General features: G+C 36.5%; 1 protein-coding gene across 5 annotated transcripts in view; it reads right to left on the bottom strand.

Moving 5' to 3' along the window:
* inpp4b (inositol polyphosphate-4-phosphatase type II B) overlaps nucleotides 1–18,213 on the bottom strand; it is a 173,914-nt gene extending 155,701 nt beyond the window's left edge. For 2 of the 5 annotated variants that reach the window (XM_079895338.1, XM_079895336.1), the window contains exon 1: nucleotides 3,546–3,721. In XM_079895338.1, coding sequence (XP_079751464.1) covers nucleotides 3,546–3,557 — 12 coding nt within the window. In that variant the 5' untranslated portion in view covers nucleotides 3,558–3,721. Of the gene's footprint in view, nucleotides 1–3,545; nucleotides 3,722–7,567; nucleotides 7,892–18,164 lie in introns of those variants that run through there. The other 3 variants (XM_079895337.1, XM_079895333.1, XM_079895335.1) reach the window with 3 other exon arrangements.
* Nucleotides 18,214–19,288: the final 1,075 nt, after the last annotated feature.

Raw genomic sequence — 19,288 nt, forward strand, 5'->3', positions numbered from 1 at the left:
GAATAAAAATGACACGTCATGTTTAAGGCTAGAGTTCGGAGGAGAACGAGGCCAATCAGAGTAGTGATGTGCTAAACCAGGGTTTCAAACTAGGGTGTAAATAATTTACTGTGTAGAAATATGGCCTTGTAAAGTAAAGTAAAATTAAATGAAGTAAAATTAAATTAAATTAAAAATTAAATAATTTAAAAAATTGTCCAGATATTTTATTTAATATTCCAGATCACATATATATTTGAAAAATTTGACAGTATAAATATCCCCTAACATGTTCAAATATATAAGATATACTGTTCAAAGGTCAGTTCGGATCAGAAACAAGCCTTGGATGACTAAACTTTACAAGAGACATCGCCACTGGGGTGCCAAAAAATGTATAAACGTTTATAAAAGTGACTATAAAAAGAGCAACGATAAAAGTCTCTTGCTCACAAAGTCAGCATTTATATGATTAAAAATAATAAAATCAGTAATATCGTGTTATATTATTAGAATTTAAAATAACAGTTCTCTACTTGAATATATTGTAAAATGTAATTTACTCCTGTGATCAAAGCTGAATTTTCAGCATCATTACTCCAGTCTTCAGTGTCACATGATCCTTCAGAAATCACTCTAATATGATGATTTGATGCTCAAGAAACATTACTGTGTTCACTTATTATTGTAACACATTATTATCAATGTTGAAAACAGTTGTGCTGCTTCATATTTCTGTGGAAACCATGATACTATATACAGTACCCTTAATATTTTTGGATTTGGGCCCTTCAAAAGGGAATCATCATTTCTGTGGGTCTATGGCATCAAAAAGTCTAAAAACTGCAGTGCTAGACTACAACATTTTCCAATAGACTTGTTAGTTAATTGCCTGAACAACTAGTCAACTAATCTGTCTTGCAACCTTTATAAAAGGGATGCAAAACGGTCTAATAGTTGAAGCACAACATGTCAATTAAAGCATCACCCCTACAAATGTCAGAACTAGCCGATCTTACTAATGGATTAGTCATTTGTTGGATGACCAGTCGGCCATCCTGACCCATTCCTACATCTAAAAGCACAACCACAGCAGTAGACTCTTATTGGCAATTCACACCGCACAGACAAACACGCTTGTTGGGTTTTGTTGGATCGGTGTGTTACACCTGTCGCCATCTGTTGGTGTTGGTCAGAGTTTGTTTTCACCCGACTGAACAAGTTCAAGTGTTTGTCAGTGTCTGTTGGGGCGATGTGAACATGACAGTTATTCTTCATAAAATTCTAAATCCAACGGCCAATTTGTTTGTTGGAGTTCATAAACAGCATGAAGCGCCATGACAGAACACTTTAAAGTCCCCCTGTAGTCAATAACTTTATCCCTTAAAATCATCTTTGATCACTAAAGTAACATATTTTTTTCCTTGAAAAAAATTCTTCATGCCGCGATTCTATGAATATGCAAATGAGCCCCGCCTCCACTCACTCACTCCAGCTCAGAGATCCACTCGTTGACGATCACACGTTGATCTGATTGGTTTCAAGGTAGTTTGTGATGTCAGAAACACCAGCGATTTCAAACCGTGTTTTTGAGACTGTCTTTGGTTCACTGCAGATTTAAGGAGAAAATACTCAGCAATGCTGTCGACTTATGAATTTACACATGGTTTGTCTTAAAGCATATTAAAAACACCACAAAGACATATAAACAACATTAAAAACTGGATTTTCATCACAGATTATATTTGGAATCTATCCATTTAATAGTGTAGAGCGAGAGTTCATTTAACGGGGCACTTCAGGCCTCATGTTGAGATGAAACCCGCACCACATCAAAAAGACATCTGTTTATTCGACCCGCAAGAAGCCAGTCGTCTTCCCACGACCGATCCCTCGTGCACTTATCATAGTTCACTGATCTCAGAACGGGAAACTCCCAGTTTACACATGTCGTTCTGGGGCGTCTCTGGACAGTGGTCCCCGGAGGCGGCGGGCGGGACAGATAGCAAGGGCCGATTGTAAACTCGAACCGCTCTCTTTTTAAGGGGTAAAAATCAGCCCGGCTATTATACAAGTCAGCGCTGGATCGATGAGGCCACAGTCTATCGGTTTCACATCTGCTTATTGGCTGAGCAGACGCCGCTATCTGAGCCACAGATCACATCGAGTCTAAGAGCCTCCGGTTCTGCAAATCAACTGAGGAAATGTATCTAGTTAAAGGGAGAACTCACCTACAAATGAATATTCTGTCATCATTTACTCAAACTCGCGTCGGTCCTTAACTGTCCACTGAGAAAGACGATTTTTGACGGTTTTGAAGCTCCAAAGAGGCCATAAAATGATTGTCTATAATAACTCGTTCACTATATTTCAAATGTTCTGAAGCCACACAATAGCTTTTTGTGAAGAACAGGCCACGTTTTAGATTATTCACTGAACATCTTCCCCTCTGCTCCAGATTTCAAAATGTATTTTCCATTCTGCATTTCTGAAATGGTGTGTCAATGAGGGCAAACATGGTGCAACACTTCAAACATTGAACACTAACGGCATAGAGGATGAAAAAATGAAATAATTTTAAAGATACGTATCTCAGAAAAGCTACTATACAGCTTCTGAAGACATGGAATATAACGGAAGCTCGTTTATGCCATATAAAAAATAAAAAAAGGTTAATGACATAAAAAGTGAAAATTACTAAGATACTAAGTCATAATCATGAGATAAAAGTATCCAATAACTTCAAATTTGTCATAATTATGACAAAATTGTGTGAATTCTGATGATGACATGCAATCATTTCGTCTTGTGTATTCTTTTTATTTCATATTTCAAATGAAACCAATTTCCAAGATAAAAAGTCGTGTGGCAATGTCTTAATTTAGACTTATCTCAAAATTATGCTTTTATGTTTATCTCAATTACAGGCATAAAAAGTTATAATTACACCATATAAAATGTCAACTATATCATTATTATGACGTCATAATTCCGATGTAATGCCTTTTTATCTCATAATTCAAATCAAACCAATTTAGGCTTTTTTCATTTGTTTTGTATGTCATAATCATGATATTTCTTCAAAATTTTGACTGTCATAATTGCTATGACATAATATTTAATTATGAGATTTTTTATATTTTACGGTATAGTTTTCAAAGGTTGTAAAGATGCTTCAAATGTCCTATTTTGTTCCAAGAAAGAGAGTTTTTGGATGAACTATCAAGCTAGACAAGAAGACACAGAGACATTAACGTCTCTCTCTCTCTCTCTCTCTCTCTCTCTCTCTCTCTCTCTCTCTCTCTCTCTCTCTCTCTCTCTCTCTCTCACACACACACCTCCTCAAGGGGCCTTAAGAGTCTTTTACAGGTTTGCATCATTCATCAGTTCAACAGGGTGAGATTGATAATTTATAAGGTGCTTAATTAAAAGAATCAGCAGGATGTAAAGACTAAAAGTTTTTTGCATTTTGTCCTATTAACAGCACCAAGAGGACCATATTTGAAAAAGGTTAGGGTTACCAAGCCATGCTAACTCATTAAAAAATACTGCAACATCACACTTACCTCACCTTCCATGCCTAAAAGTTCAGATAGAGTCGAGGTAAAGCAAGTAACCAGCCTCAATCCAAACCCATACAACCACAAGGTCAATCTCAGAGCGGTAATAAATCAGCGTAGCGACGCGGGGGAGCTCTGAAAACTCACTGCTGCAGCGTGGGTAATGGTCAGTCCTCAGGACTAATGGCCCCGCTTCAAAAAGCAGCATTTATTTAGAGTGTGTGGTGAATGCGGGGCGGAGGGAGTCATTTAGACGTGTCCCAAAGTGGCCAATTTGTTCCGTAATGCGCCATCATGCTGGCCAGACTCAGACACACTCATATTTTTACACTAACCGGATGTTCGACAGGAATGCCATGGAAAAACGGACAGAATAAATAGCTGGTCGCTTCGATTTTGGCTAGAAATAAATGTGCACACAGATGCACGTATTTCAAAAACACATAGCCGACAATGATGTTTTATAAAGAGGCAGGAGCGTGACGTCAAACCGCTTCAGCACAGATACACATTTATAGAGTGGGATTTTCCAGGAGATTAAGAGGTTGAATTCATCTGAATTCTTCTCCTCTACATACACACACACACGCACAAATCCTTTCCAAATATATTTAGGGATTGAATTCAATATCCTGATACTTAAATTGTTAACTTGGTATTCTTAGTATGCAGTAAAAGTCTATGTAGCAAACGCTTACCACTAAAAAGTCTGCAGTCATTAAGATTTTTTTACTTTTATTCAGAGAGGATGCATTAAAATTATCATATTATATTTAATTAATTAAATTGAGTAAAAAAATAAAATAAATAAAGACATTTATAATGTAACAAAAGATTTCTAATTCAAATAAATGTTGTTCTTTTGAACTTCATATTCATCGAAGAATCTTGGGTAAAGAATATTTTGGAAACGGTGAAAAGTATCACGGTTTCCAAAATATTAAGCAGCACAACTGTTTCCAACATTGATAATAATTCAGCATATTAGAATGATTTCTGAAGGATCATGTGACACTGAAGACAGGAGTAATTATGCTGAAAATTCAGCTTTGCATCACAGAAATAAATAATATTTTAACATATTTAAAAACAGCTTTTTAAATTGTAATATTTCACAATATTACTGGGGGTTTTTTTCCCAGTATTTTTGATCAAATAAATGCAGGCTTGATGAGCATAAAAGAATTGTCCAAAACATAAAATAAAATCTTACTGACCCCAGATTTTTGAATGCTAGTGTATTTGTTTTATTATTGGAAGACTGAAATCATACTAGCTTTTTTTTCTGGGTTTCAGTGATTGTAATTTTTGTTGGTGTTTAACTATATATCTATAAATTATTAATAATTCCAGATGTTTCTTCATTGTTTTTCTTTCTCTAAATAATAAGGTTTATTTCAAACAAAACATTTTTTTTCTTCTAAATATGGTTGTAATAGTTTATCTCCTCAATATCACTTTCCATCCTGATTGTCTTTTGCAACTGCCAAAAGCCAGTTCCCTAATGGCATCACCCTCCACCAAGCGACATCATATTTGGTGGGAAAAACAACTAAACAAATAAGCATCAAAAAAAAAAAAATAATAAAAAAAAAACATCAGTATAATAGTATCAAACTTTCAAAAGATGGAAAAAAATACACAAAAGTTTATTAGAGCTAACAGTCAAACCCACAAATTTTAGATGACTAGTTTTACTTTCATTATCATATCTACATTAATGTTACAAAAATGTGATAATAACTAATATAAAGAAATAATGTTATAAATATCCCTTGTGAAACTCATTTCATAAATCTTGTTTGAAATACAGGATTATTATTAGATTAACAATATTCTAACGATCCAGTAAAAACATTAATTGCACGAGATGGCATGATTCCCATGAAGTCAGTGAGTGACCATGGCTCTTTAAAAGCCAAAAGTCATAAAAATGACTTTCGGAGATTACTGGAGTACGTTTCACAAGAAAATACTATTACAGTCCTTCGAAATCACATTTGATTGAATATGTTACTCGCAGTTTCTTTGGAATTATTTGTGAAATTTACTAGCAGTTTCTGCAGGAAATTACCCTGGTAATCCAGAGTTCTCACGAGAGCACAAGTTGAATTTGCTCAGCGAGTTTACTCTGGCGTCGAGTAATGATGCTCATTAATTATGCCCCTCGATCTGAGCTGCACCAATCACATCGGGTTATCTGATATAGGCGGGCCAGAGGAGAGCTAAACAGATGACGACAGCGCTGTGACGTCGAATTCATTAGTAAACATTGCAAGATGGATGAACAACAGTTGTTTGAAACGGCTTTGGCCGCTACAATGAACGAGTTAGACTTGGCTTTTTATCTAAAAGAGGAACAGAAGACGGAGCTTGAATCGTTCCTTTGCAAGAAGGACTTTGGTAGCTAAGCGTATGGGGCTTGATGTTGTGAATAGTCGTAGTGTTATCCAATTGCGTGCAGTGAGATTTTCAAATGCATGCTTGGTGCCGCCCCTCGAGCTGGCCGATTTTCATTAGTCGATGCCAGACCATTAATCTTTCAGATTTAGGTCTGGATTTCCAGGCTAGCATGAAATAGTTAGTCAGGAGTCATAGGAGTCAGTGCAACTCCTCAAGATTAGCACAGCAGACTTTGAGACCACCAACATCAGCATTGAAGCAGCTCAGTCCCACAACAAGACCTCCACTGGGAAATATGGGAATTTGCCAGGGCAAACAGCCTCTAACATGTTCACACATCCGTGTACGCCTGCGCTGTACAGGAGATTAGATGTGCATTAAGTCGACAGGCCGGGGAACAGCTGTAGTCTCATTTCAGTCTACACCACCTGTCTATATTAAACAACAAAAGTGGGCCAGCTCTCCTCACACCTGCACCTATTTCGGACAACTGCCATTCACAGGAATCACAACAGACTTTTTGAGTACAACTCAATGTGTGATGCTTCTCCCATTAGGGGAACCTCTGTGGTTTTCACCACCACTTCAGATGATCACATGCGATTATGAGCCGCATCTCCGTGGAACTGCTAACGTGTGCAAGATTAACTTCAATTCATTTGTATGTTGCCTAGCAAATTATATTGCATACCGTTTAACAGCATAAAGCTTTATTTATGAATGCAACACACAGCAAACAAGATATCACAGCAAGCCAGACTTACATGAATAGATCAGCCAATAATGTATTCACACATCATTGATTCACTCAAAGTCTTCTGAAGGAGACCAAATTGTATCTAGAAGCTATACTGTATGAACAAATTGATGTTGGTTTGAGAAAGCATGAACCTTGAACTCGGGTCGCCTTGTGTACAGCTGCGGCAAATGTGCTATTTTACCTCAGTGCTATTTCTCAAGTCAACATAATGATGTCAGTGGCGTTTTGGTCACAAGTCGCATAAAATTTAGATGACTTTGAATATAGTGCTACTTTTGAACTACTTTTATAGTACTTTATTGGTGGTTTTTGACCTTCTGGGAGCTTTTTTCTTTGCGAACTGCTGATATATGTATGCAAAAGAGCTTCATGAATATTTAATCAAACACTTTCCATTTGTTTTTACATTTATGCATTTAGCAGATGCTTTTATCTAAAACAAACTACAATAGAGGAACAAAGTCATTTGTCATAGAGTCGATAATATTCGTAATATGAATATTTAGTTATGCGGAAAAAAAGTGTATAAAACGATTTTCAAATCGTTCTCAATTTTATGTAGGCTATATATTTAGTTGCATTTAATTTAGTAAAATATCTTATTAAAATATTTTTTGGACAGATGTAGTTAATACAAACTTAATGTATTCAAAACTGCTTCATGAATAATCTTAAATTCTATTTTGTGTTTCATGAAAAAGTAAAAGATTAAAATATATATAAAAGTATTACATAAAAAAGCATAGAGTAATTCATTGTATTTATATAATTTATTTATTTCATTACAATAGTAAAAAAAAAAAAACATTTAAAGTTTCATATTCAACTTCTGCAAATAACTTAATAAATAGAAATGTACACCTACCGGACACCTCAGCCTCCAACAACATGAGAGCAAGTCCATCTTTAGTCCAAAGTCTAGCGAGGTTTCATTAAGAGGTTAAAAGTGGCAATATTCAGCACCTTTCAGCATCTAGTTTGCTAACTCTGAAACTGACGCTAGTCATCGTCCGTTCTATACCGTGAGGTTTACAGAAGATATGTCGCAGAACTACAAACACACATGCATGAAAGCTAAATATTACTGCAGTCTGGGTGAGCTATAAAAGTGCAAAGCTCTTTCCTCTAGCAAATCTAATTTGGAGGGAAATAGACTTCTCTTTGTGCACTCTTGTGGGGCTGAGAGTCCATGTGGAGGGAGGAAAAGCAGAAACACAGGGATCAGTGTGTCACTGGAGGGTGTGTCTGGGTGTGAGATACAGGCACAGGGAACAACCAGCTGTTGCCCTCAATAAAGGACTCAAGAGGATTGTCAGCAGAAACATGCCCCCCTCTCACAGTTAATAGTGTGTGTGTGTGTGTGTGTGTGTGTGTGTGTGTGTGTGTGTGTGTGTGTGTGTGTGTGTGTGTGTGTGTGTGTGTGTGTGTCGGTAAACCCCACAGAGATAGCAATATCTGAAATCCTTGTCCTTGTAGGGACTTTTTTTTGTCCCCATAAGGAAAACTACTTATAAATCATTTTTGAAAATGTAAACATGCAGAAAGTTTTCTGTGAGGAGTAGGTTTAGGGGTAAATGCAATCTAATTTTAGTCAAAGAAAAGAACATTTTAGTTGATGACACATTTAAAATATATATTTTCACATTTTCCCATATTAATGCAAACATTACATGCTAACATTACACATTTAACTAATAACCAACGTGAAAACTGTTGTTGTTTAACAAGAGAGTGTTAGGAATAAGCCATTCGTTTTGCGAATGACACACTTCACTTGTACGTGAACTTCGACACAACAGATTTTTTATGTTGTCTGTTTGATCCATCTTTTTGATAAAACACCGCTTTGATGTCAGAGTCTAGTTCGTTTGGTTAGTGTGTAAGTTTTCCGAAACCAGCAAACTACACCTGAGAGTCTTTGGTTTGGGATACAGTTCACAATGTGCATGTAAACAATCGCCAAAGCAAACCGGTATTGATGACATACAATTGCATCTTTGCATGATCTCAGTCACATTTATCATTCTATAACGCAGTTTCTCATCAGTAAACAGCTGCCACTAGTGCTCACATCGACAAAGCAAATAAACCCAAAAGTACAATGTGAAAAAGGTTGGTGAGGACTGGTGAGGTTTTTTTTGTGTTTTTCTTTTAACCAATCAATCAAACCTAGCATGAAAACCGCCTTAGACTCAATCTACATGACCCAAGACTGACACATTAGGGGGGAAAAAAGATTATAACCCGGTATCTTCCCGGAAACAGATTCCCACTTCCTGTAGCCTGAAGCTCAGTCATTAGGCCAGCGAGAACACAAACACATTATGAGATCATGCAGATCAAGCTGCCTTTACTTCCACTGCCTCAAAAATCTAAATTCTGTCATTATTTACAGGCAAAAAAAGCACCATAAAAGTGGTCCAGATGACTTATTCCATTCTTCAGTCTTTCGATAGATTTTAGTTGCTATAGGTTCGTTAACGTCAATGGCATTTTGGTCGCAAGACACATTATAACAAATTACTTGGAATATAGCGCTAATTTTGAACTACTTTTATGGTCCTTTTAGGGGTTTTTTGTGGTCACTGTGAACTGATAATGTATGCAAAAGAGCTTAATTTTGAAATATTCTGAACTGAACTAGTTGAACTCTTTCCCTGCCATTGACGGAATTTTCCGGCAATCCGTGTTTTCACTGTTATACGGTAGGGGGCGCTATTACGCATCATCTGAAAGTGTACTGAATCTCCGGATCCAAAAACATGCGAAGATGAAACAAGCATTTTTTACGCACATGTAAGCTAAAGCGATCAAACATTAAACGGCATATAAATCAAATGAAATGTCGACCCAGGAAGAGGAAACGACTGTGAAGCTTTGGGGGGGGGGTTGATTTTTGAAGGACTCGATCGACTCCATCAGTGTTTTATTCATCGTTCTGAATCCCTTCCGGGTGTAGTCTTTGACAAAAAACATGATTTTCTTTTTTTTGGTGTGCTTTTTTATTAATGAAGCGTACCTACATTCAAATGTTGATAAAAAAATAAATGCATGAAGCAAGAATACTTTTTCTTGCTCTGTTCTTTTTTTTTTTCGGTATATTGTAAGTTCGATATTCATATTACAAAAAATTCTGGGAGCCATGACATTTGTGAAAATGGTCAAAAATGCTAGTATAAACTTAGCTAGCTTTAACAAGCTAGTTTGCTAACATACTAATTTGTTAACATATTAACAATAGTATGTTATAAAGTAGCACTTGCTGTATGAGTGCAGCAATACAAAGGTTTTATTTGCTCTCAAATCAAGCTGCATGCACCACTTGTCACCATGATGGTAACTATCCTAAAACCAACATTAACAGAAATTCTTCTAAGTTAGCATAACAAAACATTAGTCACTACTAAATCTCCCACTTAACATTAATCTTGCACAAAAAAAACAACAACATTAAATTACACTTAATTTTAGCATTTACTCTCCCTTTCGAGTGCCATCGGCAAAGCACGCTGGGAAATAGACATCCCAGCAGTTTCAGTTAAACTTAAGTTTGTCTAAATTAAAAGAAATAATTTCATGAAACTCGAAACAATGAAACAGTTCAGTTTACTTAAAATATATCAGTTCTGTGAACTTGAAAGAAAAAGAAAGTGCTAAATACTCAAAAAAGTTAATTTGACTGAACTAATTAGTTTAAGTTTGTCCTACTCAAACCAATTAATTATTTTGAGCGTTCGTGTTTACAGTACATCCATAATCATGATGCCGTGCCTTTAAATGCCCAAAACAACCACCTGCACCGACGGGCTCAGTTTCCTTCCCATGAACTCTGACACCCACCCTTTACATGCTGACAGAAAAGAGACAAGTCATAAACACAGAATGATAGAGTCCAGAAGAAAGATGAATGCTTGATACAAGAGGAAATTGAGGGCATGAGAGAGAAAGCAGATGAAGATAAACATCCACTCTTTTGTGAAAAAAAAACATAAAATAGGGCTCAAAAGAGGTGAGAAACCTTTAAATGTGTAGTTATGTTGGTATCCACAGGAAGTATCTCAGGAGGAAACAGGAAGTCTGGCTGAGCCTCCTGAAAAGTGTCTGTGAGAAGTTATTTCTCCCATTACGGTTGAATTTCTGTCAGCAAATGCTTCAGTGAGGCTTTCACCCTCCCATTCCAGGTTTCCCATAGCAGGAAAAGCCGCTCCGCTCTGGAGCTATTCTTGAAGAGAGATTTCTTTCACTCCTTCCCTTCCTTCCTCCACAGTCTTCCTGTATAACACCATCTCACCAAACTCTGAAAGCCTCTGGGATTAGGATCTGTGTAGAGTTTATTAAACTCATGAAAACCAAGTTTCACAAAGCAGCCTGAGTTCAGAATCTAAAAGAGTTGGATATGTTTTAACAAACAAGAAAGCGGTCCGCAGTGATCCAAGGTAAAAAATGATGCCAATGAAAAATGCATCAAAAGAACTGACCAGGAGCATCAAGGCTTCCTGTCAAACACTCCTGTAAGACTTTCAATGGAGTGCAAGAGCTCAGGTTATTGACCTGAAGCTACAAAATGAACGTGCTACATACTGTATGGATGGGAATCGTAAGGAATGTAACGATTTCGGTTCCTTAACGATTCTACTGAAGCTTCTTAGAACTTTCGAGGAAGAAAAAATACTAATAAATGCAATTCTATTGCCAAATGATGAGATTATTTTAAAACGATTATTTTTGGATGCACCATAAATGCAATTTAATATTTGCCTTTCAACATCACATTATCAATCAATAACTAGACAAACTTTAAAGTCATACCTGTGGTGAAAATCAAGCTTTTAATGTTGTTTATATGTCTATGTGGTGTTGTTAATATGCTTTAAGGCAAACCATGTGCAAATTCATAAGTCGACACCATTGCTGAGTATTTTCTCCTTAAAACTGCAGTGAACCAAATATAGACTCAAAAACACGGTTTGAAATCGCTGGTGTTTCTGACGTCACAAACTACCTTGTAACCAATCAGATCAACGTGTGATCCTCAACAAGTGGATCTCTGAGCTGGAGTGAGTGAGTGGAGGCGGGGTCATTTGCATATTCATAAAACTAAACGAGGCAAGAGTGTAGAGTTACATTCAAGCTATTTTAAGGCATGACAAAAAAAATTCAAGGAAAAAAAACTTTTAAATATGTCATTTTGGTGATCAAAGGTCAGTTTTAAGGAATAAAATGATTGACTACAGGGGGACTTTAAGAATAGCAAGCATAGCAGATTAATTGGTGTATAAAAACAAGAAATACCTGGATATCAAAGAGAAAGATCTGAAAACCACATGAAACCACATGAAAACCACAATGTTTCTAAAAACCTTTATGTTGGTTGTATAAATGTATGGATCATTTTGGTAATCCAACATGCACATAATATGTAAGATGCCTCATTTTCTGTTGTTGTAAAACGTGCATTTAATAGTCTGTGCACCGCACTTCATCCAGTCATCCACTACTAAGTTCCCCAATGGCTTTCTTGACCAAACTGGAGAGATGTTACATATGTGGATCCCTCTGCAAGTCCTTAAGTGCATACTTGAGTTTCTCAAGTAGGCTTTCATGAAGACACACAAGGACAGATAGTTACAGCACCTGTTCAATCCCTCAGGACTCTATGTTCCTGGCAATGATTTTTCTCATTTTAGCAACTGCTGGGAACAGCAGTACAGATGTGAGATCTGAAAGTCACAGGTAGGACTGTTTTAAAACCTAGGCATTAGAAACTTAATGTCTAAGCTCATATAGGTCTACGCTTACAATGGCGACATCAGTAAACTCTCTCGGCAGGTTGCGAGGTGAACTTTTTAACATCAAAGACCCGTGAGTAATTCACACCTGACATCCATTGGGTGATTTCAGCCACCATCCTTCTGCTAATCTTAACAAAAATCTAGGAAAACAACCATAAAAGCTCTTATTCTTATCAGCTGTTCAAAAAAACCTCAAGAGTCTCACAATAATTGACTCCGTCCTTCAGGGCGAAACGGCGCATTCATTAACGCGGCTTCACACACGGTTTCATTAGATAGGCCTGCTGCCACTTCAAACACATCCAGGACCAAAAATAACACACACAATGCTGACATTATAAAATAGATGCTCACCTTATGATTTCATTGACATTAAAAGCCTATGTTAGGATTCAAAAATTACAAAAATTTAAGATGAATAGATAGACACAGATAGAAATAAAGGTACAAGATTAAAAAAAAATGCACTGTACTATCATATAATAAATTATATAATTTAATCTTTTAAATAAATAAATAATATAAATTAAATAAATATTTAGTCATTTAATTATAATTAAATCATATGAATAATTAGGTAATTCAATACGTAAGGAATAACTGACGACAGGCCGTTGAATTATTAGAAAAATAATGCACACACCCGAGGTGGTAATGCGGTCACGACGCGAAGCGGAGTGGTCGTTACACCACGGATGTGCATTATTTTTCTAATAATTCAACGGCCTGAAGTCAATTATTCCGCTTATACTACAGTTACCACACCTCGAAACATTGTTCAGATTATGTATTTCAAGACGTTTGTAAAGTTTTTGTCATTAAAACGCTCTTGTCTACATATATGTAGGACTAATTTCTTACGCATCTAATCCAATGCCTCCGTTGCTAATTCCAAAACGTCATTTTAGAGTTAGTAACGGAGGTTTGAGCCACTGATAGCAGACTAATGCTGGGGACACACGACTAGCTGACACATTCTCTGACTGTTTTCATCGACTGCAGCATATTTTAAACACTGACTTTGAACACAGACTGAACGCGCTGAACACGCGTTTGGGCATGATCAGTCATCAAAATACATTCATAACCGGCCTTAAAGTGTGTCCTCGGCTCGGCTTTATGCAGTTATTAGAGAGAGATGTTGCAATAATGAGACAGAAAAGCATGTGCGTCAATATTATTATTTATTTATTAATTCAATTCGTTTTAATTAATTCGTTCATTCTTTTTTTTTTCTATTATTGACAGATGACAGTAGACTAGCCAAATAAATGAAAAAAAAGCCTTTTAACAAGTAAGGCCTATCAATAATTATTTATTTGTTATATTATCTGCAATAAAAATCTGTGCTGCAGGACTATCCATTTATTTAGCCTATATTTTGTTTAATTTTCTATTGATTATAGATAGGACTATATACTTTATTTATTAAAATTAAACTGCATGTTTCCATTGATTGTGAAGCTAGACATTGAAAATTGCAGATCAAGCGCATGGGGCTAAATGCTTTTTCTTGTTATGAATTGTATCCTATTTTCCGCTATAACTACGCGAAGTGATATGGAACTGTAATGCGGTCAAGACCTGCCTGGAACTACTTTAGCTGTGCGTTTCCCTGAAAATAATGCACACATTAGAACGTTCGTCAACCAATCAGATTCAAGCATTCAACGGCCCTGTAGTATAATTAAAAATAATACATAACTGCATAATAATAATAAATTATATAACTTTTTTAATTAAATTCCATTCAACAAATAATTAAATAGGCCTAATATTGTATAATTAAATGAAAAACAAAAATTTGTATAAATAAATATAATACTTTTTCTCAATGGATGATTGCTTAGTCTGACTCTGAACAGTATGACTTAGGCTTTACATGCATGTGGGGAACATATTTTATATTTAGATAAATGGCATCAGGCTGGTTGGTGCCCCGTGGGCCTTACAAGACCATAATTCATCCTTGCTTAGTTGCTTTCCACAACCACATGACAAAATTCAATTTTCTCAAGTTTGTTTAGAGTTCATGTAACTGGAACAGCAATATACAAGCCTTAAAATGGGTGTTTTGTGGCTTTTACTCCACGTCTGTAAGTTTTGAGGTCACCAGAGTTTTCTCTTTGAAATATTGATGACACATTCTGCACTCAAGAGCAAATGCAAATTTTAATCCAATCAAATGCTTTCTAGAATGAAAAATCCCCTCCCCCTAAACCTCCTTCCTCTGACTATAGCATAAGCAAACAGTGAATCACAGTTCATTGGCAAAATTAAAGACTACTGGATATTTAAAAACAGGTCGAGCCCTTAACTTCCAGCAAACATTGGTCCGACGGCAACGTCGTGTCCCTGGCCAAAAATAGTCGCGGTAGGATGGCATAAATCGGTAAAAAAATTTAGCAAAGAACAGATAATGTCAAAAACATCCGTTCAACTTTCATTTTGGAACTATTTTTCGACCATGACGGGACGTGTCGTGTCGGAGGGACGTCTTTTCAACGGTCATTAAACGTCCAAATGTTTGCTGGGAAGTGTGTCGACACATTAAAGTTAGCATTAAATGGAAGTTACGATAGTCTTTTCTTCCCTATTGTGATATATAGGTATTAGGGTGAAACAGCTTCTCAAACAAGACTATTTTTGTACATCAGGAATTGATTGGATGGTTGTGGTTTACAATTGGCTGATCTCATGTGAGTGACAGGTTGCTCCGCCCTCACGCCAGTAAACGCATCATCAGAGATGAGATGTCACTGCAAGAAGGAGGGGAAGTTATTTTGATTAAAAATCACAAGGGCATATGAATAATGATGTGCCCAAACTAATCATTTATAATAAGCACTGCGATATTTCGTAAAAAAAAGTAAGAATTGTCAATTTTGATGGTGACTTTAAATGCTTCCATGGGGCCTTTAAGATATTTAACAAAGCATACCTAGCAAAGCAGATCAACTGCAAAACTTTTTTATAAAGCAACCTATGCATTTCTGTTATTTAAACTGCTTTGCCACTCCATCAGTATACATTTGCACCTGCGAGACTATCGTGCCATTGCAACTATAAAGAACGTGATCTGCAATTAACATAAGAATCCAGCACTCTGAATATTATTAATCACATCTGCCAATTCTCAGTGCTGCAATTACGCTGTGCTGTTTATTTAGTGCGACTGGAATACGTCGAGCCATTAGCATAGCAGATGAGCATGTTCTGTAATTAGTTTACGACAATGAGACTCCACAGACCTCGAAACGGATCAATTTGAGTAATGTGTAATGTCATTAAGGAGACAACACGGGTTACTATAGGAAACCCATATGCTTTAAGCGAGGACTATTCATCCTGGTAATTTTGTCATTGTTTCAGTTAAAGTGACATTATTTGCATCTGGGCCTCCATGCAGCACCTGTTGGATGATTAGCTTAAGCGCGTTAATTGAAACTGGATCTCAGGCCTAATGAGGAAAACTGATGAGGTTCCCAATGCCAGTTATATCATTTCGGATCATCAATAATATAATGCACACTATAATGTCAATGCTGACAAAATTAGATGTAATATTGTATTGGCATCCACTGTTCCACATCAAGTTTTAAGAAACTAAACAAACCTGTATGGAGGGAACATTTAGTGAACATCTCATTAAAAAGTTGGCGGTAAGTGAAACGCCCTTTGCCAAGACCTTTGGGATGGTTGTGTGTTACTGAACTGCATCTATTCAGACTTGAAAACTAAATGGATGAGCTTGTTAGCACTTTAGCACACATGAAAACAGACACTAACGAAGTCCAGGGAAACATCAGATGAATAAACCAGAAAAGCTTGCAGAACTGAGTCGATTGAGTCATCTACGAAAGATCTTCTCCACTTGTTTTGCTTCAGGACGCAGATTTTACTTTGGACATCAAGCATTGACCCAACACTAGGGATAGGTATCAACACAGATTTCATTAATCGATTTGATTACGATTTGGTATAGTACATGTCAGTTTTTCTAAAGGGAAACAATCTCTTCACTAATGTTGTACAGGGCTGCGTTTCCAGATAACGATGGATCTTAGCAGTTACGAGGATTTTCTGCGAGCGACTTTACGAACGTTCGTGTTCATTTCACAAAAATGCACTTAGCACGATCGTTCGCAGCTGTGCTTTAAGTGCTACTTAAGAGTCGCTGTCCGTTTGTCAAGTGCTGAAATGTCACCTTGTAGAATGGCTTGTAATTGCAGCACACGCTTGCAATTTTAAATGTTTAACCTAACTGTTTTCACCTGATGTGCATTTTCCACGAGGCCAATAATCTATAAAAGCACAAACCTACGAGTGGAGACACCAGCAAAATGGCTGAACCAAAAAAAGAAGAGATTAAGGTAATTTTAGAGGAGGTGGAGCTATACAAACATATTATTTTCAGCAGGTTTAAGGGAAGTCATACAAATAAACAAAAACAAAAAATCTGGGAGGATTTGCTAGAAAACTGACTGTAACTAGGGGCATTAAAAGATCAGGGAAGGAGGTCAGGAAGAAGTGGCAGGACTTTGCCAGCCTTGCTAAAAGGAAAAGGGCTCTGCAGAGGACAACATTTAATAAAACAGGTGGTGGGACCAATGATGGCCAACCAAGAAATGCCCAATACATGGCTGGTTTTCGTGCATGTCAGCAAGTCATTGACAGATTTTTTTTTCTTTTTTTTTTCATCCCTATTTTTCCCAGTCTTTGAAGCATATTACATCTTTTATTTATTTTTTTGTTCATTCCTTTAATTTTGCTTAAAATTATTAGATTAAATTATTTATATTTTTTTGTTTTGTTTTCTGACCTTTTTATTTTATTTATACATTAATTTAACCAACAACAACAACAAAAAAAAGAGTAATAAAGTGTACAATAAAGTACAATCAAAACCTTATATTATAATCACATTGCATTTGAATAAAGTTAAAGGTGTAATCTGCCGGTTGTCCTGGAGGTGACCTCATAATCTTCTTACGATGCACTTGGGGATTTTTACGATTACTCCAGAGCACTCGTAGATCTACGATGATTTTTAAGTGCTACTTAAGTTACGATGCTTTTGGGAAACAGACCGTAATATTAAGATCAGTCGTACGATCGTTTTTACGATCTACTTTTGGGAAACGCAGCCTATTCAGTTTGTAGCATTAGCCTACTACAATATTAAAGGTAAAAATGCACTTCAGTTCAATAGCTTTTTTAAGATATACTGATCAACCCAACAAATAAAAAGTTTTATATAAACATTTAAATTGTACACAAGTCAGTTTTAGGTGTAATTATGTTTCCATCTACTCAAATTCGTTGTTGAAATATAAATATTTAAACGGTGGCTTTCATAAAACTTGTTTTCATTACAGATTTATTCAAACATGTAAGTTAGGCCTAAGTTACATTAAGTAAGACATCACTAACAGGTAAAGTAAAAATATAATGAATATGTTACATAGTGCAGTGCATATATTTAGCAAAATGCTCTCCTTAATTTTTTCTAGCTATCGAGCTATGATCACTGAATGGCTTTCCTGAGGTAAATGTAACGTCACGTGACGTTTTTTAAGCGGTTTTATTAACCTCTTTTGAAACACCGATTGAGCTATTACATAACAACATTACTTATGTGAGTACGTCGTACAGTATCTTTCAACATACCTTCCGAAGTTCATCCATGTTAATCTCGTGCTGTAATGTAAAGCTGTAGTAGTCTACAGTAGTAAAGTGGAGGATATGCTCAGTTCACGCGAGCTGCGCGTGCGCGCTGCCGCTTCGTTTGAACTGAGGCGTTACAGCGGTATGTTACGCCACAATAAAGAGCGCCAAAACGTCAATTCTTTGTTGAATATCATGATAAAACTGACAGGATTTGAAATGTGAGGCTTTATTGCATATTAAAAGTAACAAAGCACAATGTTTATTGTGATGTATTGGAATGGAGATGCGCTACAAATAGTTGGTGCTTCCCAATCAGCTCCCAAGCTCTATAGGTCGTGAATAAATAAGTATATGGTGTACAGTACACGAATTCGAGCACTTGTAAGGACCCTGGACTCACACATTGGGACTCTGATGACTATTTCCGGTGGCATTGGACGGTCCTCCATGTACAACATCACTACTGCTATCAAGCACAGATTTCTTTTTACATTATGTTATTTAAAAGTATATTAAATGACTTAGATTGTTGATTGTTGAATATCCCTCAGCCGTAAATTTATTATAAATGTAAAATATAATTAAACAATGGTTTGGTTTTTTCTATCTATCGCGTGTCATTTTGTGTATTGAGTTGGCTCACGTGATTTACAATTTCTGGTAAGGGAACATTGAGCATTGATGCTTCGTTGTTTTTACAGTGCATCATGAGAATATTTAGTCAGTGAACGATTCAGTGCTGATTTTGCAACAGCCCTTAAAATGTCCGACTCCTTGATCAGTGCCCTGACTACTGAACTAGGAAGCCATGTGAAACACACCCAATGTTTTGTGAAGGTTTGTTCACACATCGATTAATTGTTTTCAACCTACCCAACACAGCATTAAAGGGATAGTTCACCCAAAAATTAAAATTACCCATCATTTACTCACCTTCAAGCCATCCTAGGTGTACATGACTTTCTTCTTTCAGCCAAACACACGGTCAGAAGTCACTCTTCCGCCAGAACTAGACTCGCATACGCCCGTTACCGTAAGCCAGGGTTCACCAATTTCGGTCCTGGAGGGCCGCTGTCCTGCAGAGTTTAGCTCCAACCAGCTCCAACACACCTGTTTGAAAGTTT

This window comes from Squalius cephalus (assembly GCF_949319135.1).
Source record: "Squalius cephalus genome assembly, chromosome: 2".
NCBI lineage: Eukaryota > Metazoa > Chordata > Actinopteri > Cypriniformes > Leuciscidae > Squalius > Squalius cephalus.